At 40.4% G+C, this 25,893-nt stretch overlaps 1 protein-coding gene across 4 annotated transcripts in view; it reads right to left on the bottom strand.

Annotated features, from left to right (window-relative positions):
- HDAC8 (histone deacetylase 8) overlaps window positions 1–25,893 on the bottom strand; it is a 254,295-nt gene that overhangs the window by 222,519 nt on the left and 5,883 nt on the right. For all 4 annotated transcript variants that reach the window (XM_052663085.1, XM_052663086.1, XM_052663087.1 and 1 more), the window contains exon 4: window positions 24,392–24,533. In XM_052663085.1, the coding sequence (XP_052519045.1) occupies window positions 24,392–24,533 (142 nt within the window). The remainder of the gene's footprint in view (window positions 1–24,391; window positions 24,534–25,893) is intronic.

Below are 25,893 nucleotides of genomic sequence, written 5' to 3'. Positions count from 1 at the left end.
GCTTCGCTGGTGGCTCAGTGGTGAAGAATCTGCCTGCCAATGCAGAAGAAGTGGGTTCAGTCCCTGGGTTGAGAAGATCCTCTGGAGAAGGAGATGGCAACCTACTCCAGTATTCTTACCTGGGAAATCCCATGGAAAGAGGAGGCTGGTGGGCTACAGTCTATGGGATTGCCAGACTTGACTAAACAACAATGACTAATGATGTCAAAAAATTTGTCTTTATTGGCCATTTATACATCTTTGAAGAATTGTCTATTCAAATCTTTTGCACATTTTTCATTTGAGTTATTGGTCTTTCTATTGGTACTGCTAAGTTGTAAGAGTTTGTGTATATTCTGGTCAGATTCTTTTCAGATTTGCAAATATTTTTTCACATTCTATAGGTTGTCTTTCTACTTACTTGCAGGCATCACTTGCAGCACAAATGTTTTTAACTTTAATCAAGTCCAATTCACTTTTTCTTTTGTCACTTGTGCTTTTAGTATTGTATCTAAGAAACCACTGTCTAACTCAAAGTCATGAAGATTTATTCCTAAGTTTTCTTCAAAGATTTTCATCTTTTACATTTAGCTCTCTGATCTTTTACAAGGTAACATTTTATACAGTATGAGATAAAGCTCCAAATTTATTCTTTTGCATGTGGTTATCCAGTTATCACAGAACCATTTGCCGAAGAGACCATTTTTTCTTCATCGAATGGTCTTGGTATCCTTGTCCAAAACTGACCATGGATATATGGGTTTATTTCTCAACTTTCAATTCTATCCTTTGACCTATATGCCTTTCCTTATGCCAGTAACAGACTGTTTCTATAACTGCAGTTTTGTAATAAGTTTTCAAATTAGGAAATGTTGAGTCCTCCAACTGTGCTCTTTTTAAGAACTGTTTTGACTATTTTGGGTCTCTCGCAATTCCATATTAATTTTAGGATCATCAAGTAAATTTTTGTAAGAAAGCCCAGGCCCAGATGGGTTCACCAGTGAACTCTACCAAATATTTAAGGAATAAATAATACCAATTACCTGTAATGTCTTCCAGAAAACAGAAGCAGAGGGAATACTTCTCTCCTTATTTTATGAGATTCAGTTCAGTTCAGTCACTCAGTCATGTTTGACTCTTTGTGACCCCATGCACTGCAGCACGCCAGGCCTCCCTGTCCATCACCAACTCCTGGAGTTTACTCCAACTCATGTCCATTGAGTCGGTGATGCCGTCCAACCATCTCATCCTCTGTCGTCCCCTTCTCCTCCCGCCTTCACTCTTTCCCAGCATCAGGGTCTTTTCAAATGAGTCAGTTCTTCACATCAGGTGGCCAAAGTATTGGAGTTTCAGCTTCAGCATCAGTCCTTCCAATGAATATTCAGGTCTGATTTCCTTTAGGATGGACTCTCTCTCTCTTTATGAGATTACTACGACATTATCTCAAATAGAGAAAATCCTAAGGGTTCTTCTAAAAACTATTAGAAGTAATAAAAAATTTTAACAAGATTGCAGGTTACAAGATTGAAATACAAAAATCAATTGTATACTAAAGAAATGAGCAATACAAAAGTGGAATTAAGAAAATTATACTTATAATTTGGCCACCTGATGTGAAGAGCTGACTCACTGAAAAAAGACCCTTATGCTGAGAATAATTGAGGGCAAGAGGAGAGGGGGTGACAGAGGATGAGATGGTTGGATGACATTACTGATTCAATGGACTTGAGTTTGAGCAAACTCAGGCACATAGTGATGCATGGAGAAACGTGGAGTGCCGCGGTCCATGGCATCACAAAGTCGGACATGATTTAGTGACTCAACAACAACAACTTATATATTATGGCATCAAAAATAATAAATATCTAGGCATAAATTTAACAAAAGAAGTAAAAGAAAAATGTATCTGTCAAAATGTATACTGAAAACTACAAAAACATGTTTGAGGGAAATTAAAGAAGATCTAAAGTAATGGAAATAAGTTATGATTCTTGAAGTACATTAATACATTTTCAAGAGGCCTGTCCTAACAGAGCTAGAGATGGTAGTTTCAGAACTTGATATATGCTGATTATTACATGAAAGGATGAAGAAAATAGCTGATGGTTTTTTGGGTGTGGGAAGATACCCTTTAGAAATTTACTTCATATCTTTTGGGTATTTGACTGTAATTTTCTAGAAGTTCTGAAATATGTTTTTATAATTTTGTCCATTTTCTACAGTGCTGCAGCTGTTGGAACCTGTGCAAATTTCCATGGTTGTTGGCAATTCAGGGCAAGGGCAGTTTTTCTGGCATTTGGCATTTAAGGGCACCCCATCCAAGCTAATAGCCTTTATGATTCAGGGTTGTGCTTAACAAAGTTGCATTCTTACTTTCAAATAAGGTACCTTTCCCCTTATTTCCAGTACTAGCTGATCAAACCTCTTCTTAATTTCAGGTATGTCACTGGTGCTTCGATTGCTGTTGCTTCATTAAACGGTCCTATCTGTACCCTTATGGATAATTTCTATGTTTATGAGCTGAAATGGTTATAGGAGATCAGCAGGAGAGAAAAATTCAACTGATGAGAGGTGAGAGGTATAGCAGAGATAGAAAGAAAGGTGGCTTCCCAGAAATCAGAAATGTTTAGGACTTCCCTGGTGATCCAGTGGCTGAGACTCCATTCTCCCAATGCAGCAGGCCCATCTTTGATCCCTGGTTGGGGAACTAGACCCCACATGCTGCAACTAAGACCTGGTGCAGCCATATAGATAAATAAATAATAAAAAAAGAAATTGGAAATAGCCAAAAAATTTCAGTGTTTTTTTCCCTCTTTTGTGTATCTCTTGCCCACCTAATTGTAATAATCCTCTCTCGGTGCCATCGTGTCTCTCCCTCTGTTTGAGATAGTACTCACGGTGGTGGTTTCAGTCACTAAGTCCTGTCCGACTGTTGTGATCCCATGGATGGTAGCCCGCCAGGCTTCTCTTTCCATGGGATTTCCCAGGCAAGAACACTGGAGTGGGTTGCCATTTCCTTCTCCAGAGGATCTTCCTGACCCAGGGATCAAACCCGTGTTTCCTGCATTGGCAGGCAGATTCTTTACCACTGAGCCACCAGGGAAGGCCCAGACAGTACTTATAATCCTTTTATGCTTTGATCTACCTGTAAATCCACATAGGTCATATGGTACTATGAAAAATCAGGAAAATAAAATTCCTGAAATCTGTTCTTTACATTGGCATACAGACTATCTGTTGCAAAATACACATATTTTGCAAGTAGTATTACTAAAGTAAACCTTGTAGCAGACACATTCCTAAAAAGTTTTGTGATAACTGTCTCTTTGCAAATCAAATCTTGAATTCACCCAAGAAGTTAATTTAAGGAACTCAGTGGGTGAATCCTGTCATAGTGAAGGCTCCTCCTATAAAATTAATTCTCTATCCAACCTTTGTATCTATCCATTTGGCAACATGCATTTAAAAAAAAAATTTCCTGTGTTTTCTTAAATCGGAGTACACCTGTACTTGGATCTTTAAGACAGTCCTGAAGTCACTATTAGAACACATTAGCTTTCTTTTCCTGTCTGCTGGGTATAATGATCTAGGGAAGGAAAAGTGAACTAACAAATCCTAGCTTGTGTCATTATAGCCTTGACTGGTTAACATATTATATAATCAGATGTTTCCATGCCTAATGTCCAAACCTTGTCAGATCTTCTATGGGCTCCCTTTGCTAACACCCTGTTCACTACTCCTGCAGCCAGTTCATGTTGCTGCCTCTTGAGAGAACTGATTCAATGACTTTAACAGATCAAGAGCTTCTGTGTTTATTTATAATACCATTATTTCCTCTGTCAAAGAGGGAGACTGAAAACCCAGAAATCTTCCATAATTTGATTTCATAGTTACATCCAGGAAGTCCTCTTAGAGACTTACGTGTTCCAATGATAGAAACTGGGGTAGGACCTTGATCTCTCTTCTTCAATTTTTCAACTTATCAAAAAGTTCCAACCTTACCCACCTCCTTGGCAGAAACGTTATCATGATAACTTTAAATAAAAGCATTTATAAAAAATTCAAAGTACTCACTGTTCTAATTATCTAACTCACATTTTTTTCTCTCATTAAGACCCCAGTTTTAACTTAACAGAGCTAAACAAATCAGCTTTATGCACACCTGCTTCTTTCCACATAAAACACACACACAAAATACATGGACCTGACTGTGGGAAACCAGAAATTAGTCCCACATAACGGATTTTCTTTTAACCACCCACTCTACATTTATAGTCCACTTTAAGGGCTCTGTGCCTAGAGTTGGCAGCTCTAAAAACAGTGAGATCAGTTTGTCTACAGTTGTTCCCAACCTTTTTTGGCTCTGGTACACCTACACTTGCTTCCAAAAATATACCCCACAGTCTGGTGCTCAATGGAATGAAAATCTTTCCTGAGCTAATAGAATATAAAACAGAGAAGGCAATGGACATAGTTCTGCATTTTAGAGTACTCATAACAACACAGTGAGGTAAACCAGTGCAAATGATGCAACTAACCCTGCACTGAGAGAAAGGGAACTTTGAGCTGTTTTTTCAGAGGTGGTAGAGATTTACACTTCTCAGTCTGCATCTTCCAGCTTGGCCTCCCTTGAGACCGAGGATATGCTTTTGAAGAGATAGCCAGCCAAGGTCATGGTGCAGCCAATAGCATTGGAATCAGCGGAAACTGGCTCGTACAAGGACAAAAATCATGGTCTTGGCCCTACTGGCACTATGTTCTAACTAGCCACTGATAATGAATGTGACAAAACCAACCTTCATCAGAAACAGAAATTCACTTGAATACTAACACAGATAAATTGTTTAGTCTCCACAACCTGAATTCAACATGAAGCTTATTCCAAAGTTGTCATCTAATATGGTAGAAAAACCCCTTCTTTACCCATACTATTTTCGAAGTTCCATAATTTATATTATTCCTCCCAATAATTAACTTTATTTCAAGCAAAAAGGCTTGAATTCCAACTATTCACACCATATTTCCTACAATTAGCATGTATCTCTGAGAGATTTTTCACAAACATTGATATTATTTATATGAAATAAGCCTTGAAGGGCAAACAGAAATCTCTCAAATTAATTGGGGTACCTTCTTCATAAGTGTGTGTTTCTCCTACAGGAAATTCAGATAGGAATTCCTGGTCAAGACATTAACAAGAACTTAACAACCTTCAAGATACCTCCAAAGGGAAACTAATAATTTCTTAGAGAAGTTTTGTTAGTTGTCTGGAAAAAAGTCCATAGTTACTCCTTGACTCAATCCACCTTGTATGATCTATAATTACTGTTATATTAAAGTATATCAGGCAAGATTAGTGATTTCAATTCCTCTCAATTTATACCTTATCTTGATTTGCCCCCAGTCTCCAGAAGAGTTTAAAAAGCCATTTTTTTTTAAACTAAATTCCAAAGACGATGTATAAAAGGCACAGAAAAATAAAGATTCTCAGAGGAAAAATCCACCAAATTCTAGCAAAGATAAGGTAGGAAGTGAATGTAGCTGATTAGCACTCCAACTAAGTTCAGTGGTATCAATTTTATATGAATGTGTGTGAGTAGTTGGATTAAATATTTGAAAATGCACTTTAAAAAAGAAAGCTGAAGTTTGGTGGTAATACAGTTCATATTAAAGACAGTTTAGGGTAGAAAATTAAATGAAGGTAAAGTTGTAGAATCACATGTCTCATTCCTTTCTCTTTTCTTTCTTCCACAGAATTCTTGGTTCTTATATTTAAAGAGCAAAATTGTTATTCAGTTCAGACATTAGAAAAAATACAAAGTCAGACCAATTAATTGTAGATATACACTTTGGATTTGCACCTTCAATTTTCATTTACGTTTTCTGAGAAAAGATAATACCAGCAGGGGTTTGGTGACTATGGAGAATAAATTGAAAGGTTTACTCAAAGTGCACACTGTTGTAGAAAAATTCACCAGTGCTGTAGATATTTGCCTTGCTCTACCAAGAACTAGCTTCAGGTACTGTTTCTATTTATTAAAAACAGGTACTGGGAAGAACAATAAAGACAGGTTATATGTCTCAGACTATTTGAAATGACTCCATTAAATAGACTGAAAGAGATGTTAAAATACATAAAATTGACTGAAAAATACATACTACTGAATATTATGGCTAGCACTTCTCAAAACTGCCTGAGGTCATCAAAAACAAAACAAAACAAAAAAAGCCTGAGAAAATGTCAGAGTCTAGAGGAGCCTAAGGAGACACGACAACTAAATGTAATGTAGTATGCTAGATAGGTTCCTGGGGCAGAAAAAGGACATTAGGTAAACTAAGGAAGTTAGAATAAACTATAAACAATATCAATATTGGTTCATTAATTTAACATGTATTTGTATAAGATGTTAATAATAGGAGAAACTGGATATGAGGGACATGGGGACTCTGTATTATCTGCTCAGCTTTTCTGTAAATCAATAACTATTCTTAAAAAATAAAGTTTATTAAAAGTGGGTTCTGTTTCTCAGGTTATTTGAAATGATTCCACTAATGAAAAAGATCTAATACTGAGGGCCTAGCTCACAGGCCTAGATCAAGGGCACTCCAGAGACTTCAGCCATCAGATGACAACAGGACAAGGAGTCCATAGTCCCTTAGTAATCCAGCTCAGAAAGCTGCAAATCCAGACACCCAAAACCCTTTCAGAGAATTTCAATGGGAACGGTTGATAATTAAAATCTATTTAACTTTCTTTACCCCCAAACAACCCTACAGCTTGTAAACACATTGTAGGCAGCAACTTTCAAAAGCAGTGAAATCCTTATTTGCTTAAGTTAAACTAACAATTGGGAGGTGGGGTGGAGGACAAGCCATCCCTAGTGACCTGCATCCCCCATCAGCTGCCAGCCCCTCCTAATGGAGAGAGGTGGGGAGTAGAGGCAGCCTGAGCCTTTAGCAGCTCCTAGCTCAGGCACTACAACACTGACGTGGTCTGACACCATTGCTTACATAAATAAAGCACACAAACTCCAAGTCAGACTCTTGCCCTCCTCTTGCTTAAGGATTCTTTAAGCACCAAGGACCATGGGTGCTATATTCGTCAGCTAAGTTATGAATGCTGAAAGGTAGTTTCTTAATGGAAACACTGACCACAGTTAATCAGTAAAACACAAATTTCAAGGTGAAAATCTCTGAATTCTAAATATTCATTCTATATACACACACTTATTAAAGACTTATTATGAACTGGATGCTGGGATGATGGAAAAAATAGCTTGAGAGAATAGTCTGAGCAGATGAAACAGTTTAGATGAACATCAGATCAATAAATAGAAATGTGGATGACGCTAATAAAATCTCATCAAGCAGAGAACATTCTTGATTTAACATCACATGCCCTCTAGTGGTCTTGTGGTTAAAATGCAAAGCTTACATAACCCACAGTTTGAAAGTGAAAGTGAAGTCGCTCAGTTATGTCCCACTCTTTGTGACCCCATGGACTGTGGCCTACGAGGCTCCTCCACCCATGGAATTTTCCAGGCAAGAGTGCTGGAATGGGTTGCCATTTCCTTCTCCAGAGGATCTTCCCGACCCAGGCATCGAACCAGGGTCTCCCATATTGCAAGCAGACGTCTGAGCCACCAGGGAAGCTCCTGTTCAAATATGCTGCAACTCTGACGTGCTGACTGCTCATTGGACTTTGCAAACACTCAAATCTCTGACTGCTGTGTGGAATCTCTTTTCTTTCTTTCTCTCCCTCCCTTCCTCTTCCCCTCCTCTCTCCCTCTTTCTAATTTCGTAATACCTGTTACAGTATTACCATTGATTCAGTCAACAAATACCTATTGAGGTCCTACCTTAGAAAGCACTAACTCATATTTCCAATGTAAATAACGTTATTATTTAATTTCCAAACATTTTGATATTGCATACGTCAACTGGTGTACCATGAGGGACACTCCCTGAAAAGGTTGGGAATCAGTGTTTTCCATTCATCTCTCTCCACCCTCCCATTCCAACTTTCACACTCGATCACTCACTCAAAATTTTTTTGAGTTTGCTATTTGCCAGGTAGAGTTCTAGGCAGTGAGGCTACAGTAGTGAACAAAAACAAATGAAAATCCCTACTCCCTATGAAGTTTATAGTCTAGTGGAAGGGGGTATAAGGCATGAAATAAATAATGAATAAATAAATATTTTGACGATCAATAGCTGAAGCTCCAATACTTTGGCCACATGATGTGAAGAGCCAACTCGTTGGAAAAGACCCTGATGGGGTCTGATTAGGAAAGGTTGAAGGCAAAAGAACTGGGCGGCAGAAGATGAGATAGTTAGATAGCATCACTGACTCAATGGACATGAACTTGATCAAACTCCAAGAGATAGTGAAGGACGGGGAAGCCTGGCATATTGCAATCCATGGGGTCACAAAGAGTTGGACATGGCTTAGCAACTGAACAACAACAACAACAAAAATATGGAGGACAATAGGACAGGGAAAGGGCAATTGGAGGCTTTGATGCGAATGTAAGACATGTGGTCAGGGAAGGCCTGAGAAAGTGATATTTGAGCAAAGACTTGAAGGAGGTGAAGGGGCATTAACTGGGAGAAGAATATTTCAGGTAGTGGGAACAGGAAGGGCAAAGGCCTAGAGGGGGGAACACGTCTGGTATGTTCAAGGGAAATGAGGAGCCTGGTGGAGAAATAACAGCAAGGAAAAGAAGAGAACAGTAGTTCTACAGGAGGTGAGGAGAAAAGGGGGATGACACAGGGCTCTGTAGGCTGTGGTGGGGACTTTGGCTTTTACTCTGAGTGAAACAGGGCTCCAAGGTAGTGTTTTGAGCAGAGGAGTAATAAGATCTTACTTCTGTTTTCAAAGGATCACTGTATCTGCTGTGTGGAGAATAGACCAAATAAAAACAAGGCCAGAAGCAGGAACATTAGTTGGGAGGTGATCACAGTAATCCAAGAGAGATGGCAGCTTGGACTAGGGTTATAGTGCTGGAGGTAGTGAGAAGTGGTTAGATTCTGGATATATTTTAAAGATGGAGTTCGGGTTTTTTTACAGACTGATTGTGGGGTATGATGATTCCAACATGTTTGGTTTCAATAACTGGAAGAGTAGGGCTGCCATATGAGTGGGGGTGGGGGCTAAGTCCAAAAGGAGTTAGCTTTTGGACATACATTAAGTCTGGGATATAAACCAGACACCCAGCAATCAATCTATTCTCTACCATCTCCTACCTAGCTATCCATTTATCCACTAAGATTTCTATATGTCACAAATCCCTTGACATTTCTGTATGTCTTTTGGCGTGCCACTTCCAATGTTACTAACAATACTGCCTCCTACTTAGGCAAGAAACTGGGTATTTCTGATGCCTCCCTTCGCTTACTCCCAACCCCAAGTTCTGTCAGTTATGCCTCTAAAATCACTCTCAAGTGCTCTCCTTCCTTTTCACATTCATTGTCACCTCCTGTGTTCATATTTTCAAGATCTCTTCCCTGGTTTCTGAGCATAGCAGTTTGATCTTTTTCTTTACTAGTGAGACTGGGTAGACGGGTCCACTGGATCTGGGGTTAGAAGGTACAAGTGGAGGCAAGGGGCAGGGCATAAGTAAGAGTGTTATTTACTCCTGTCCTGGTGCCTGGACCTGAAGACAAATGTCAGAATTACATTTAATGCTGACACTGAGCTGGGAAAGCATACCTATAATAGGATTTGATCAAGGTCACCTTGGGTGTCTCCTCACCTGCTCAATATTTCCTGATCAACACCCTTCCAGTGAATCAGACAAAAGACCAACCATGATGCTGCTGGAAAGCTAACATCTCTTTCATGATGAAACTGGTTTCTCAGTCTTAGGCTGCTGGGGCTAACTGCAGGGAACAAGGTAGACAAGTGCATCGGGGAGCAGCAAGACTGGAATGAGTGATCACTGAGTAGGAAAGGCATGAAGTTCCAGGGGCTGCTGATGTGTGGAGGTATGTGGGTGGATGACTGAATTCACTTCAAAGGTTTCTGGCTAAGAGTCCTTCAATTTCTGGCATGGGCAGATAGGGCCGTGCCAAAAGGAAATCACACTTGAATGACCCAATTAGTGTAATTCATATACCACTCAATAGCAAACACTTCCTGGTGCTTAGTACAGGCCAAGTATTACTCTATGTGCTTTACTAACATTACTTCATGTAATACAACTGCTTTGTGGTAGTAGCTACTTTTATCTCCATTTTATAGGTGAGGAAATTAAGGAAGAGTTTAAGTAACTTGTTCAAGATTACACAGGAAGATGCAGTGTTGGGATTCAAACCCAAGCAGTGTGCCTTAGAGTCACTACTCTTGGCCCCTCTGCCATGCTGTATGGTGAAAGCTAACAGAATGTGCCCTTGGCTAGTCCATACTTGGTGATCAACATACTGACCAGACTCAGGGATGTCAGTGGTTCCAGGAACTAGTCAGGGCAAGAGTGAACTGAAAATAATTAATGCCATGAAGGGAAGAGGTCTGAATGGAAGGGTGCATGGATTACAAATGAATTCTGAGGAGGCTGGGGGCAGAGAATCAATTGTATTATGTATCCGAGGTAAGCTGTACTGCTGCTCTGCCAGGACCTGGTCAATCCATATGGCCTGGAAGATTGTCTGCCAGTAGCAGTATGGTGAAGGGGTAAATGTGGGAGAGGAGGATTTTTGAATGGCATTCTCCAAAACTAGTTATTTGAACTATAGGCTGTGGTCAGAGAACAGATGGCTATGGAACTTGTGTAAGTGGAATGCCTTTCAGATGCATGGGCAGTAGTGGTTGGCGTAAACTGCCTAATAGGGAAAAACGGATCCACCAGGAAGAAGGTGTTACAAATGCTGGAGAAGGAAAAATCTGCCCTGAAGTTCATTAGGATGATGTCCCAAGAAGCTGAAAGTTACCTTGGTCTCTGTCTCAACTGTAGGAATCAGAACTATACCAAAAGTTAGGTCAGATATGGGGTAATTAGAAGAGCCCTTTGACCAGGAGTTCTCAAACTGTATTGTGCATCAGAATCACCTTAGGGAGGTGCTGGTTTAAAAAATTTTTTTCTTGGGCTTTATCCGTAGAGGGTCTGATTCAGATATCTTCATTTTAGAATTAAGGTGCAAGTGGTCTCCAGGCCACAGTATGAAACATATTCCATGAGATTATATTCAAGTTTGAATAGGCTATGTTGGTCTGTTGGAGGGGTGCCCACAGGCACAGGCAACCCCCGATCCTAATAGAATGGGGCAGCTTAGATAATAAACTTCTGGACTGCCCCAGGATGGACCTGATCTTTATATTCTATACATGTACCTGCCGGTTCCCCAGGCAGTGACTGGGGTAAATGGCTATGACATTCTCAGGCTAGAATCCATTTCCACTGTCCCCTGATATTCTGAATTCTGCAACTGGGCATGTTTAGCGAAGGATCTATTTGGCCTGTTATAGGCTGGGTTTACAAGTCTGCCCTGGCTACTCTGGGCTACAATTTGAGCTCATGATCACAAACTGCTTGTCCCTCTCAAAGAAAGTGTTTCCCTATCTTAAAGGTGGCCTTGATCACTAAGAGCTCTCATTCTCACTTGGGGTAATTGACTTTGTTTAGGACCAACTTCCTGGAGATGTGGATTTAAGGGAGAGGTCAAAAGTACCCAAGTCCTCCTGTGGCAGGATAATACTCCCCATCCATCACCCCTCCTGCCCATCACCCTCTCCCCACCCATACCCCTGTACCTGAATGCTGAAGGCATTAGTCAGTGGTATAGACCAGGGCCATTTTTGTGTTTGGGGACCAAGTTCCTTTCTCTTAAAGAGAAAGGATACTGGGGAAATAAAGATGCAGAGATAGTAGATGAATTGCTGGTTGTATAAAGGGGTTGCTGATGCCTTCACTCATTAAAAAAAATATATATATATATATATATATATATATATATATATATCTTATCTTGCACTATGTAAACTCTTTGGGGCTTGGCTTGGGTATAGTGCTACTGTGATCATTCAACTATCACACAGCTCAGACATTCTGTGATGTCTCATTAAGTGAATTTATCAAAATATTGCCCAGGTAAATATTCTAGGAGGTGGTAGTGAAAGTGTAAGTCACTCAATCATGTCCAACTCTTTGTGACCTGAATTCTCTAGGCCAGAATACTGGAGTGGGTAGCCTTTCCCTTCTCCAGGGGATCTTCCCAACCCAGGGCTCAAACCCAGGTCTCCCTCATTGCAGGCAGATTCTTTTACCAGCTAAGCCACAAGGGAAGCCCCTTACCAATTAGGGATGGTCCCTCTGTCTCTTGATAATGAGGATTCTTATTTGCCTTATGGGTAGAAGCTGAACCTAGCAGTGGAAAGGTGGGTCAAACAGTAGATTCTGTGTGATGTTTGGGAGGAGTAGGGGTTTAGGGAATGCCAGCAGTGAAACTCCGACAAAGCAAATGGCCTGAGTCTTGAAACCAATAGTGAATAGTCTACTCTCAGCCAGGAGCAGCTTACAGGCAAAGGGGAAGTGGAAGTGCAGTGAGTGACAAACAATATCAGGGCTGACTTTAGCTCAACAGGCAGTGGGACCCACTGGATCAGTGACTTGCCTGAGCAGCTACCTAAGACACCCTGAACCACTGTAACAGACTATCTTCCCTAGATCTCATCTGATCTGGGGTACTATGGAAAAGGTTTATTTTGTTTCATGATAGGTCTGTTTTGCCAGTGCCAGGATGGAACGGGTGTAAAGAGGAAATAATAAGAACATGCTTTCCATGGCTGAAGGAGGAGTCTGCCTTGGTGCTGAGGCAATGTGGCCAACACTGAATCTAGGCTTCCATTTTCACGCGGTGATTTGTTGGTTTGGAAAGTCTGCAGGTGGGGTGGTGTCAGCAGAGGAGGTGGTTCTGCCTGCTTGGTTAATGAGATATAGTGCACATAAAACACTTTGGAGAACTGGAACTGGGATGCAGTCCACTGTCATTCACTCTGTGCATAAGGAACCGGAGCTCTTGAGAACAGAGCTCCGGTAGCTTTGACCCCAACCATCAGCTAAGAGCTGAAGGTTTTGTTCTACATTCTTCTTGTCGAGTTTGCCAAGACACAAATGGCTCTACCATTCACTGTCCCCATGTGGAAGTCCCAGAAACCAATGGCATTCTAAGGTAATAATCTCTCCTCTCCTAGAAGGGAAGCAGGCAGAGGGGGCCCAGCTGGCACAGATCCTGTGTTGCCAAGTGGAAGGCTGAAATGTCATAGGATAAGATGGCAAATGAACAGAATTGTGGGAGGAAGAAGGGGAGGTTGAGCTAGAGATAGATGTGGGTCTTAAATGGAGTAGCAAAATGAGGTAAAGGAAACACTGGGAGCTGTAATGCAGTCAAACTGAAAGAGGTGAGGATGAGGAAGAGCCTGTCAAAATAGACAAAGATGTGATCTCAGCAAATTCTGAAGATTAGGAGTCACTGTCCTGTGTTGGGTTTTAATACCTCCTGCTGCTTCTGCTAAGTTGCTTCAGTCGTGTCCGACTCTGTGCGACCCCACAGATGGCAGCCCACCAGGCTCCCCCATCCCTGAGATTCTCCAGGCAAGAACACTGGAGTGGGTTGCCATTTCCTTCTCCAATGCATGAAAGTGAAAAGTGAAAGTCAAGTCGCTCAGTCGTGTCTGACTCTTAGCAACCCCATGGACTGCAGCCTACCAGGCTCCTCCATCCATGGGATTTTCCAGACAAGAGTACTGGAGTGGGGTGCCATTGCCTTCTCCATAATACCTCCTAGTATATACTAACACGGAAAGAGTGAGTTCCACTTAATGGGATCTGGATAGGACAAGATGGCTTCCCAAGAGACTAACTATAAAAAGCAGAATCAGAGAATTCAAAGAGGCCTGTGAGCAAGTGATAGAAGTGGGCAAGAGTCATTTCACAAAAAAAAAAAGCAGAGAACTTGGGGCTGGCACTCATTAGTAGGCAACCCAAATACTTCTCTGTTATATCCTCCTTGACTCCTTTGCTCTGGCTTCAAGAGGTAGGTCTCCTCCTCCCAAAGCCACTCATTCCATCCTCTCCTGCCTCCTCCATTTCTTATCCTTCTCATATTTCCATTATTTTCCTTTCAGTCTATAAATGTTCTTAAAGCTCTTAGAACAAACCCAACAAGTCAGCCCTCAGCCATTACTTTCCCTTGGCCACTGCCTTCCTCTTTCCTTCTCATTTGAACTTTTGGAAAGATGAATGTTCCTTTCTTATCCATTTCTTTAGTTCCTGCTCAGCCCTCAACACTTTGTATTCCTATCGCTCTCCAGAAAGTTCTGTTACCAAGGTCATTAATGACTATATTAATTGCCAAATATGACTGACACTTTAGCTGCTCTGGATTCTTGAGAGCTGTTTTCTTCTTTAAACTCTTCTGCTCCCTTGGGATTCTATGTCATGCTTCAGTCATGTCTGAGTCTTTGCGACCACATGGACTGTAGCCCGGGAGGCTCCTCTGTCCATGGGATTCTCCAGGCAAAGATACTGGAGTAGGTTGCCATTTCTTCCTCCAGGGGATCTTCTCAACCCAGGGATAGAACCCAAGTGTTTTATGTCTGCTGCTTTGGCAGGCAGCTTCTTTACCACTAGCACCACCTGGGAAGCCCTAGGATTCATGGTCCCTTTCTATTTTGATTATCTGGCCAGCCCTGATTTCTGCTTTTCAGCTGAATTCACTGGGGCTTCTTCTTATACTTGCCTGTTACAAATTGGTATTTCCTGGGGTTCTAGGCTCTATTTTCTTTTCTCCTCATTCTCTGCTAGTTCTGTAAGTAATCCCACCCATTTTCCTGGTTTGCAACACCATTTCATATACTGGCAACACATCTGCTTCTAGTTCCACATTTCATTACATTTCTAAATCTGGGGATCCAATTTTTTAAAAATTATTTATTTTAATCAGAGGCTAATTACCTTACAATATTGGAGTGGTTTTTGCCATACATTGACATGAATCAGCCATGGGTGTACCTGTGTCCCCCGTCCTGAACCCCCCCCACCTCCCTCCCCATCCCATCCCTCAGGGTTGTTCCAGTGCACTGATTTTGAGTGTCCTGTTCATGCATCGAACTTGGACTGGTGATCTATTTCACATATGGTAATATACATGTTTCAATGCTATTCTCTCATATCCAATTTTCTCGGGCACTACTTCTGCTGCATACCACCATCTACTCCTGTTTATTGAGGTAGTATACTTCAGGGGTTAAGTACCCAGGTTGAAGAATTAGGTTGCCTAGGTTTGACTCTCATTGCCCTGCCCTGAGGGCAGGTCTTCATCATTTATCAGTGAGAGTGTTGATACGCTATTCAGTCCCTCGACCTCTAGTCTACACCTCCTTCAATCCATCCTCTATAACACTGTCAGTTATTTTCCTAAAACACAAATCTAACCACATTACTTCCTAATATAATATTTCAGTGCTCCCCATCCCATTTCCTACTGCAGAGTTTCTCAAAATGTGTGCATCAGAATCACTCCTAGATTTTGAAAGTGCAGGCTCCAATGTCCCAGTCCAAACCTATCTGATCAAGAGAAATATGATCTTTGAGAAATCTAAAAATCTGCATTTTCAATTTTGATTCTGATATATGTGAAGCCCTTCATGAGCCATATCCTACTTTTCTAGCTCATCTACTGTCATTATCCACTTTGTACTTTAACCCTCCAACAATTTGTGTGGTTCCCCCATCTGCCAAGAAATTTCACATTGCTGCTTCTGCAAAGGCGGTTGTGACCTTCTGCAAGGTCCTTCATCTCTTTGTCTCCCTGGCACACTCCTTTTTATCCTTTGAAGTCTTCTTCACCAGAACCTCCTTACTGAGAAATTTTACTTACTTTCCTTCTCTATAGCTGTTTCTCAACCAGTTTTTCATTATCACTCCTTCACTCAAGGAGCCTTTCTAGATACCTTTTCCTAATCGACCCATCCACAAAATTTTAATATCACAGATGTACTATACACCTATTTACGTACTGTGACCCTTTGGAAAACCATAAACTATGTAGCATCTAAGTTTTTTTGCTGCCCCTACTCCCCTACCACCTGCCCCATCAAAAATCAATGTTTTTTCCCTTGGGAGCAGTATCACCCCTGTTGGGAACACATACTGTGCAGCAGCAGACACTGTTAACCAAACTAGTCTTCTTGAAGTTTACCTTTGATTTCTCTGATAAGTCTTTTCTGATTCTTCTCATATCTCTCTGACCAATCCTTCTCAAGACTCGACTTTGTAGTCCTTTCTTTTCTTGCCTGCCTTGTAAACACTGAATTCCACAAGGCTCAGTATTTGAGTTTTTCCCCCTGCATTATTCTATACATGTTTTCCAGGTTATTTTGCCTAGTTTTAATTACCACCTAGCATGCTATTGAAAAAGCATGAAAAGACCCTGATGCTAGGAAAGATTGAAGGCAGGAGAAAGGGACAACAGAGGATAAGATGGTTGGATGGCATCACCAACTCAATGGACATGAGTTTGAGCAAACTCCGGGAGATGGTGAAGGACAGGGAAGCCTGACGTTCTGCACTCCATGGGGTCACAAAGAATAGGACATGACTGAGTGACTGAACAACAATGCTACTGACTCCTGACTCCTGAATTTTGCATCTTTAGTGAAGATGATTGTCCTGAGCTCCAGCTTCTTGCTAGTCTAAGTACAGGTCACAAATTGGCAGCACCTGGGAGTTTGTTATGAATGCAGATTCCCAGGGTTGCCCCTCCCCCAAGACCTGAATCAGAATCTGCATTTTAATAAGATTCCCTGAATATTTTGTATGCAGATTAAAGTTAAGACATCATAGGCTGGACCCCATTTCCAGCTTTCTAACAGACATCTTTAATTGGATGCTCCATAGGCACAGCAGTTCCCATCTGCTATTCTTCTTGGTTAAAGATAACACATTTACTCAGTCATCTATACAAGAAATCCAAATCACTCTTTTCTTATCATTTGTATCAAACTGGTTACCATTCCTACCTAGTCTAGCTACTAAATGGCTGTTGAATTTATTCCCTCATCTATGCTCATCACCAAAGCTTTCATCTCCTTTTGGAAAGATTATTATAACTGTAAGGTCCTAACAGATTCCTCTAGCAATATTCCACACTGTACCCCAACCAATTTACATACCAACTACTGCCAGAATCATATTCATAAAATGCAAATCTGATCATGTTACTCTTCCTGACTAAAAATTCCTTCGGTGATTCCTTATTGTTTAAAACCAAGATTCCTTCATGGGCTGTAGGAGATCCTTAGACTTTCTGAAACTATAATAAAAAATTTGTGTATGTACACTTCTAATGGAGAAGGCAATGGCACCCCACTCCAGTACTCTTGCCTGGAGAATCCCATGGAGGGAGGAGCCTGGTGGGCTACAGTCCATGGGGTCACAAAGAGTCAGACACAACTGAGCAACAAACTACTACACTTTTCTAAGGAGAATGTTATATAGCTTTTATCAGATTTTTAGAGTGGTCCACGACCAAAATAGGTCAAGAACTACTGACTTGAAGGATCAAGTCAAAGCTATCTGCTTGGCATACAATGACCCTTCATACCTCTCCCACCTTACCTCTAGCTACTTGCCTATAGGAGCCATTGGTTTCAGCTTTACTTATGGACTTGGAAGTGACCTCAGCTTTCACACCTCCGCACCTCTGTACATGCTGTTCTTAGAATAACCCCAAGGTCACATACACAACTAGTAAGACTGCAGTCTGGATTTGCACCTCGGTCTTTCTTCAAAGTTCATAGTCATTCCACTTGACAGTGGTTTGATATTTTATATTGTGGCCTGTGCTGTGCTTAGTCGCTCAGTTGTGTCCAACTCTTTGCAACTCCATGGACTATAGTCCACCAGGCTCCTCTGTCCATGGGAATTCTCCAGATAAGAATACTGGAGTGGGTTGCCATGTCCTCCTCCAGGGGATCTTCACAACCCAGGGACTGAACCCAGGTCTCCCGCATTGCAGGCAGATTCTTTACCATCTGAGCACCAAGGAAGCCCAAGAATGCTGGAGTGAGTAGCCTATCCTGTCTCCAGGGGACCTTCCCAACCTAGGAATCGAACCAGGTCTCTGCATTGCAGGTGGATTCTTTACAAGCTGAGCTACCAGGGAAGCCCTGTTGTGGCCTAGTACACACAAATATTAATACATACAACATTTACTAGAATAAGTTTCATGAACTCCACCTTGATATATTAAAAAAAAAGGTGGTTGCCACCCACTAAATTGATATTATATTCCTGTTACAAGTTACTACCCTTGGTCCTTGGGAAAAAAGCTATGACAAATCTAGATAGTGTATTAAAAGGCAGAGACATTACTTTCCCTACAAAGCTTCCATATAGTCAAAGTTATGGTTTTTCCAGTAGTCATATATAGATGAGAGAATTGGACCCATAACAGTGCTGAAGAATTGATGCTTTTGAAGAATTTTAGTTTTGGAGAAGACTCTTGAGAGTCCCTTGCACTGCAAGGAGATCAAATCAGTCAATCCTAAAGGAAATGAACCATGAATATTCATTGGAAAGACTGATGCTGAAGCTGAAGCTCCAATAGTTTGGCCACCTGATGCAAAGAGCTGACTCACTGGAAAAGATCCTGATGCTGGGAAAGATTGAAGGCAGGAGGAGAAGGGTACAACAGAGGATGAGATGGTTGGATGGCATCACCAACTCAATGGACATGAGTTTGAGCAACTCTGGGAGATGGTGAAGGACAGGGAAGCCTGGTGTGCTGCAGTCCATGGGTTGCAAAGCGTTGGACACGACTGAGTGACTGAAAAACAACAACAATCCTCAGTTGAAAAACACTGCACTAGCGCTTCACTGAGATTCAGGGAGTTCTCACTACTGAGAATTTATTACCTTAGCCCCAGCAGTACCAAGGTTTTGAGGCTTCCTAGGGTTACAAAAGTTTTCTTGAGAGGAAAGCATTTGCCAGTGAATTGACCACTTATATCAGTCCCCATTCAACCTACTCCTTTAAACACTAGCACAATCCCCATGCAGCTAGCTGTCCAATCTTTGTGTCTCATGGATTGTCAAATATGTCAGCAAGCGATTCCATGCAAATCTAACACAAAGTGAAATTACAAAGCTTATAAAAAAAATGCAGGCTATTGTGAAAACTGACATGAAACTGACAGCAAGGATCTGGTAGACTAGTTTACAACTGAAGAGGAGAAAAATAAATAAGGATAATGATCTTAAAAAGTGGTTCAAAAGAGAGCAATTTAAATATCAAATGACTATGGAGAAGCCCTCAGGAAAACTGATGAAGCCCTTGAATATTTTGGCAAAATCAACCCTCTTAATGATCATGCTGCAAAAGTCTCACAGAAGTGAAACATACCATCTTGAAATATCATTCAATTTTTGTTAGAAATTGAGGTCCTGAACAAAAACAATCAATCCCGGAATACATTCTTGGTTTGTTATAAGAATTATTTAGCATTCAATTTTTATTAAATGAAACAAAAGAAATACATTTTAATAGTTTTTAGTTAGTCAGGTTAGCATACTAATCAAACCCTGCCCCCTCCACTATTTACTCTAAAATTTTAGTCCCTCTTTTAAATATATCCACTAAGTAGCTTTTTGTTTTGGAGAAGGCAATGGCACCCCACTCCAGTACTCTTGCCTGGAAAATCCCATGGACGGAGGAGCCTGGAAGGCTGAAGTCCACGGGGTTGCTAAGAGTCGGACACGACTGAGCGACTTCACTTTCACGCATTGGAGAAGGAAATGGCAACACACTCCAGTGTTCTTGCCTGGAGAATCCAAGGGACAGGGGAGCCTGGTGGGCTGCCGTCTATGGGGTCGCACAGAGTCGGACACGACTGAAGCGACTTAGCAGCAACTTAGCAGCAGCAAGTAAGGATAATGATGTCAATAACAGTAGTGGTAATATCTGCTGCTGCTGCTGCTAAGTCACTTCAGTCGTGTCCGACTCTGTGCGACCCCATAGACGGCAGCCCACCAGGCTCCCCTGTCCCTTGGATTCTCCAGGCAAGAACACTGGAGTGGGTTGCCATTTCCTTCTCCAATGCGTGAAAGTGAAAAGTGAAAGTGAAGTCGCTCAGTCGTGTCCGACTCCTAGCGACCCCATGGACTGTAGCCTACCAGGCTTTTCCGCCCATGGGATTTTCCAGGCAAGAGTACTGGAGTGGGTTGCCATTGCCTTCTTCAATACGTGTATATATAATGTTTCAATTTCTCATCCTTTAATCATTAGTGATAGTATTTTTTCATGTTTGTTTACTGTTTCCTCTTTTGTGAATTGTCTGTTCGTGTCTTTTGCTCATTTATCTGAATTAATGTTTTTAAAAAATCAATTAGAATAGTTAATAATTTCAGCCCTTTGTTTATATTTGCTGTAAATATCAATATTTTTTGCCTATTTTTATTTTCGTAAAATTTTAGCTGCAAAAGTTAGAAAACATCTCATTACACAGAATTTGAAAACTAGAGAAACATATAAAAAAAGCATCATTTAATTCTGCCACCCTAACATAACCACTATTATCATTTCCAGTATTTTTTTAAATATGCATGTGCTTTACAAAGTTGTAACAGCAGTGTGCATACATTTTTAAAACCTGTTTTTTTCATTAACCCATAAGTATTTTTCTGAAATGCCCCCTTAGTCTTCATAATCATCATTTAAAATAATAGTATAATATTCTATGAAATAGATATACCATTTATTTATTTGTAGATATTCATGTTATTTCTATTTTTTTCAATTAAATAATAGGAAGATGCCCTGGAGAAGGGATAGGCTACCCACGTATCCTTGGGCTTCCCTGGTGGCTCAGCTGGTAAAGAATCCACCTGCAATGTGGGAGACCTGGGTTTGATCCCTGGGTTGGGAAGATCCCCTGGAGAAGGGAAAGGCTACCCACTCCAGTATTCTGGCCTGGAGAAATCCATGGACTGTATTCCATGTAAAGATAAATATCTTTAGGTAAACAGCTTTCCCCCCATTATTTTGAATTATTTTGTTAGGAAACATTCTCAAAAGTAGATTACGAGATAGAAAGGGCATTAATACATGCTGACTACCAAACTGCTTTCTTAAGGGATTGATCAAAATCACAGTATTACTACCAAACTGAGTACCACTTTTTAAAAATTCTGTTACAGACAGGCTTAAAAAGAGGCTACCTACTTACTTGCATTTCTTTGATTAGTAGTGATGAACATTGACCCATATTTCCCAGTTATACTTAAAACTCCTTTGTAAATTATCTATTCAGGTTTTTTCCCCACATATCTTCTTATACATCATACTGTATGAATGTCTGAGAAAATGCAAATCTGACACATTTTGTCATATTTATGTCAACTATGCCTTTCTAGTCTGTGTTTAGATTTTATTTTTGAAATGACCACAAAAGTTATTTTGGTTTTAAAATTTCATACAAATGTGTTGATCTTTTCCTTCATAAGTTTTTTTTTTCTATTCCTTCCTAAGCTTAGAAAACAATTCCCCTTTAGAAGCTTGATAATTCATTCATTCTGGTTTTTTTTTTTTTTTCTAATTTGGCTTTTTAATATTTAACTCTTCAATCTAGCTGCCACTTAGTTTACTACAGGAGATGAGGGTGTAAATGTTACAAGCTGTCACAACATCATTTACTGAACAACCCTTTCCAATCGTTTCCAACGCATCCTTTATAAAAGATTGAATTTTTATGTGAAACACTTCTCTTTGGGAAGTGTACTATAATATCATCTGTCTAATCTTATACCAGTGGTACCAGTGTTTTCATTATTCTTGTTTTGTATGTTTAATAGCTAGTAACATTACTCTCTTGTTACTCTTCTTTTGCAGAATTTTCTTTGAAAATCACTCTTGTTTAGCTTTCAAATAAGATTACTTGCTGTCTTACCTCTAAGAGACAAACTTCTTGAGGGCAGAATTGGTTTATTTCCTTCGAATAGATTGCTAAGAATAATAGTACTGGCTCAATAGGTACAAACATCTTCCCCACTCTTAACACTTATTTCTAAAGTTTTCAAAAAGAGTGTGCCAATTTCACTGTAATCCTGCCAGCACCTGGATATTTTGAAATTTTTTTTTTCAAATTTTGTGGAGAAAAATGTAGTATGCTTTAATTTCTGTATCTCTGCTTATTAGTGGTGATAAAAATATGCTTGACACTATGTAGGTGCTTAATCAATACATGTTGAATGAATATATGGCATGTATGAATGTACATGCATTGGGGGATGAGGAGATTAAAACAAATATTGTGGTTATAAATGATAAATGCTGGCTAGATGTAAGTTTGTGGACTAAATGCCTATAATCCATTTGCAGAAAGATTCTAGAGGGGCCAAGAAGCCCCTGGAATTTGGACCTGAATTGGAGCAAGCCCTAGAGACTCTTCACTGCAGATGTGTGTTTCCAGGTGGGATCAGTTGAAAGCTGTCTGAAACAGTTAAAATATGGTGCATAGGTATGCCCACGCCTACATGTAGCCCAGAAGCCACCATAGTTGGCTGGAGATAGAGTGTGCTTCTTTTGACAGCAAAATAGTGATAAGAAGTGGCAGGTACCTGGGTATTCCACTGCACACTGATCCAGGCCCCAGGAGGCCTGAAACAGTGTATTTAAATATATAAGCTTCTCCAGTGCTATACACAGAAACTAGATCTGACTTGTAGGACTGGGCATTTCCCATGAAACCACACTACTTTTCTTCTCAACTTGCTAAGTATGAGAAGGCATAGAAGTCCTTGGTTCAGAGGTGCTCGGTTTTATCCCTTTGATCTATAGCTTGAAGGAGATAGGGTCATTTTTTCCTTCTAGAGATCACTGTCTTGACTTTGAACTTTTTAACAGGGCAAAAACTAACAAAAAGCAGGTCATTTCTGTTTTAAGGGCATATAAAACTGATTACTAAACACTGCTTCTCTTTGTTCCATTGCCTCAGTAGTGGATTCTAGTAGTAAACTTACTCAAGAATTTCCTTGGTCATGAAATCTATTTACTTGATGAAAAGAATTCCATATTATTACCTTAACCTGCATATGCTGAATCTGTGCTCAAGGTTTTATTCTGAAAGATGAAGTGTTGTCTCTAGACTCAAGAGCCCTGGAGCAGCAAGGTCACGGCAGATGGTGTGAACAATTGGTGTGTGAATGATGCACTGGCAGTTTACTACTGCTGCTGCTTCATTTCACTCAAACAGCGCATTGATAAATTCAGTTTTTAAAATCTTTCTCCTGCCTGGGGCAGGGGGGTAAATTAGGAGTTTGGGATTAACAGATACACATACTACATACTATATATAGCATACGTAAACAGGCAGGATCTACTGCACAGCAGTATCTCGTAATACTGTATACTCAGTATCTTGTAATAACCTATAATGGAAAAGAATCTGGAAAGTGTAACTGAATCACTTTGCTGTACACTTGAAATTAACACAACATTGTAAATTAACTATACTTCAATAAAAATAAATAAATAAAATCTTTCTCCTCCAACATGTACTACAGACATTTTAAGTGACATGCCAAATGCTAAATCATACTCAGAAGTCCTTGTTAGACACAGAATACAACTGTTTGAAATGTTAAATTCCAAAAGGACTTTTCCTGTAACTCCAAGTAGCACCCAATAGTTGTTTCATAAGCCCTTTCTCCTTAGAAAAAAATCTAGCTCCAGCTGCCGCTTTGCTTAGAGATAGCAGCATAAATCTCTTTTTTGATTCCTCAGCCATTTGTTTTAAATCTATTCTCATCCATTCTTAACCTATTCAAAAATCTGCTTTCTGCTCCTTTCTAGAACTAGCTCTATAATTCACCTCGTCCAAAACTTCCACGATTAATTGCTCCTTATTACTAAATACAGCTCATACACATATTCAACTGGTACCAAAACTGATGTTGCTCCCTAATTATTCTAGTTTTATTAATGTTTCTAGAGTTCCTTGGAGATAGGGCAATTTCTAGAAAGCTTAGAAGGAATTTAGGGATTGTCTAGATACACTTATCTACTACTATAAATCTACTATTGATACCCTTTGTTCTCCCTATTTTCCTGAAGAAGAGACTGATACTGAAAGAGACGAATCTATCCAGGTCAGTCAACCAAGTTTGTAGAGAAACTAGGCATAAAGCCCAGGTATCCTGACTTTCAATAGTACACTTTCCACTATATTATGTCATCTTTTTAAAATTTTACTTGTATCTCTTCAGAATACCTAGCTAAGTGCCACACACACACACGCGCGCGCGCACACACACACACACGTCTCTCAATAAATACCAATACAATAAACATAAGACTTTACATAAATGAAAAGCTGATTCAAGGAAAGAAGTAGAAAGCAGAAAGGTCGTTATCTTACTTCTTTGCATGATGCCACCCTCCAGACCAGTTGATTGCTACTTTGGACATTCCATCAATCAGGCACTGGGCAGCTGTGATTGTAGCCCCTCCTACAGCTGCTGCATAGTCGAATATTCCTTCAGTGGCTGGGCAGTCATAACCTTCAGGCAAACATCAGAAGAGCTCGTTAAAAGATAAACTGGAAAAAGAGGGGTGTAATATTATGATTTATAATAAGGAATATATAGTTAGCTCTTGAACGACATGGGATTGAACAATGCAGACCCACTTACAGGTGGACTTGTTTTTTCAATAGAAACTACTACAGTACTACACCATCACTGGTAGGCTGAATCCCTGGATGCAGAACAGCAGATATGGAGGGCCAATTATAAGTTATACTAAGATTTTCAACTGTGCAGAGGGTGGCTACCCCTAATCCATGGGTTGTTTAAGGGTCAACTGCATAATTGGTCTTATTCCCAGTTTCTGGCACAGAACTCTTAAAATTCTTGGAATTCCTAAATGCTGAGTCAGAGACATATCTTGGTTATATTGATGAGGTGACTTGTGGACCACAACTAAGGACGGGGGTTGGTTGCCAGCAGAACCAGGCATACGAGGGTTGGAACTATCAGTTCTACCTCCTGATCTCCTGTGTGAGGGAAGAGAAACTGGAGATTGAGTTTGCAAGAAATTAATAAACAGAAACTTCAATTAAACAGAGTCAGGAGACCAGAAGGGGGAGCTCTCACACTCTGAAATAATAACCAAGTTTAACAAGAAAGACTTCTTTCCTGGCAAGGACTCAAGTCAATGAAAAGCCAGGGACTCTCTTTCCCACTCTCTTTCCTTTCCCTTTTTTTTTTTTGTTACTATAGCCCTTCCAGCTTCCTTTCCTTCTCCATAAGAGTGTTCTTCCCTAGCAATGCAAGAAATTGCACATGGCTTGCTATGGTTGCAGACCCCAAATTCTAATTCTCTGCTGATCCCGAACCAACCCATGGTTGATGGAGAAATATCTGGCAGCCTATTTGTTTAGGTCAACAAGTTCAATCTCCAATTGGCCAATGTCTTTAATCAATCATGCCTATGTAATGAAGCCTCCATAAAAACCCCAAAGAAGAGGGTTTGGAGAGTTTCTGGGTTGGTGAACACATAGAGATTTGGGGAGAGTGGCATGCTTGGAAAGGGCATGGAAACTCTGTGCCCCTTTCTCATACCCTGACTTCCTGCATCTCTTTCATCTGGCTATTCCTGAGTTATATCCTTTAATCATTAACTAGTGATCTAGTGACTATATGGGTTTCCTAGGTTCTGTGAGCTGCTCTATAAAATTAATTAAATCCAAGGGTGGGGGAGAGGTCATGCAAATTTCTAATTTACAGTTGTTTAGAAGCAGAGTTAACAACTTGGACTTATGCTTGGCATCTTGAGTTGGTGAGATTGTTAGAACCTCTGATTTGCAGCCTGTCAGTCAGAGCACAGGTAGCAGCTTGGGTTTGCAATTGGTGTCTGATG

The sequence above is a fragment of the Budorcas taxicolor genome, chromosome X (genome assembly GCF_023091745.1).
Source record: "Budorcas taxicolor isolate Tak-1 chromosome X, Takin1.1, whole genome shotgun sequence".
NCBI classification, from domain to species: domain Eukaryota; kingdom Metazoa; phylum Chordata; class Mammalia; order Artiodactyla; family Bovidae; genus Budorcas; species Budorcas taxicolor.
Note: the sequence above shows the minus strand (reverse complement) of the source record. Positions and strands in the feature narration are given on the sequence as shown.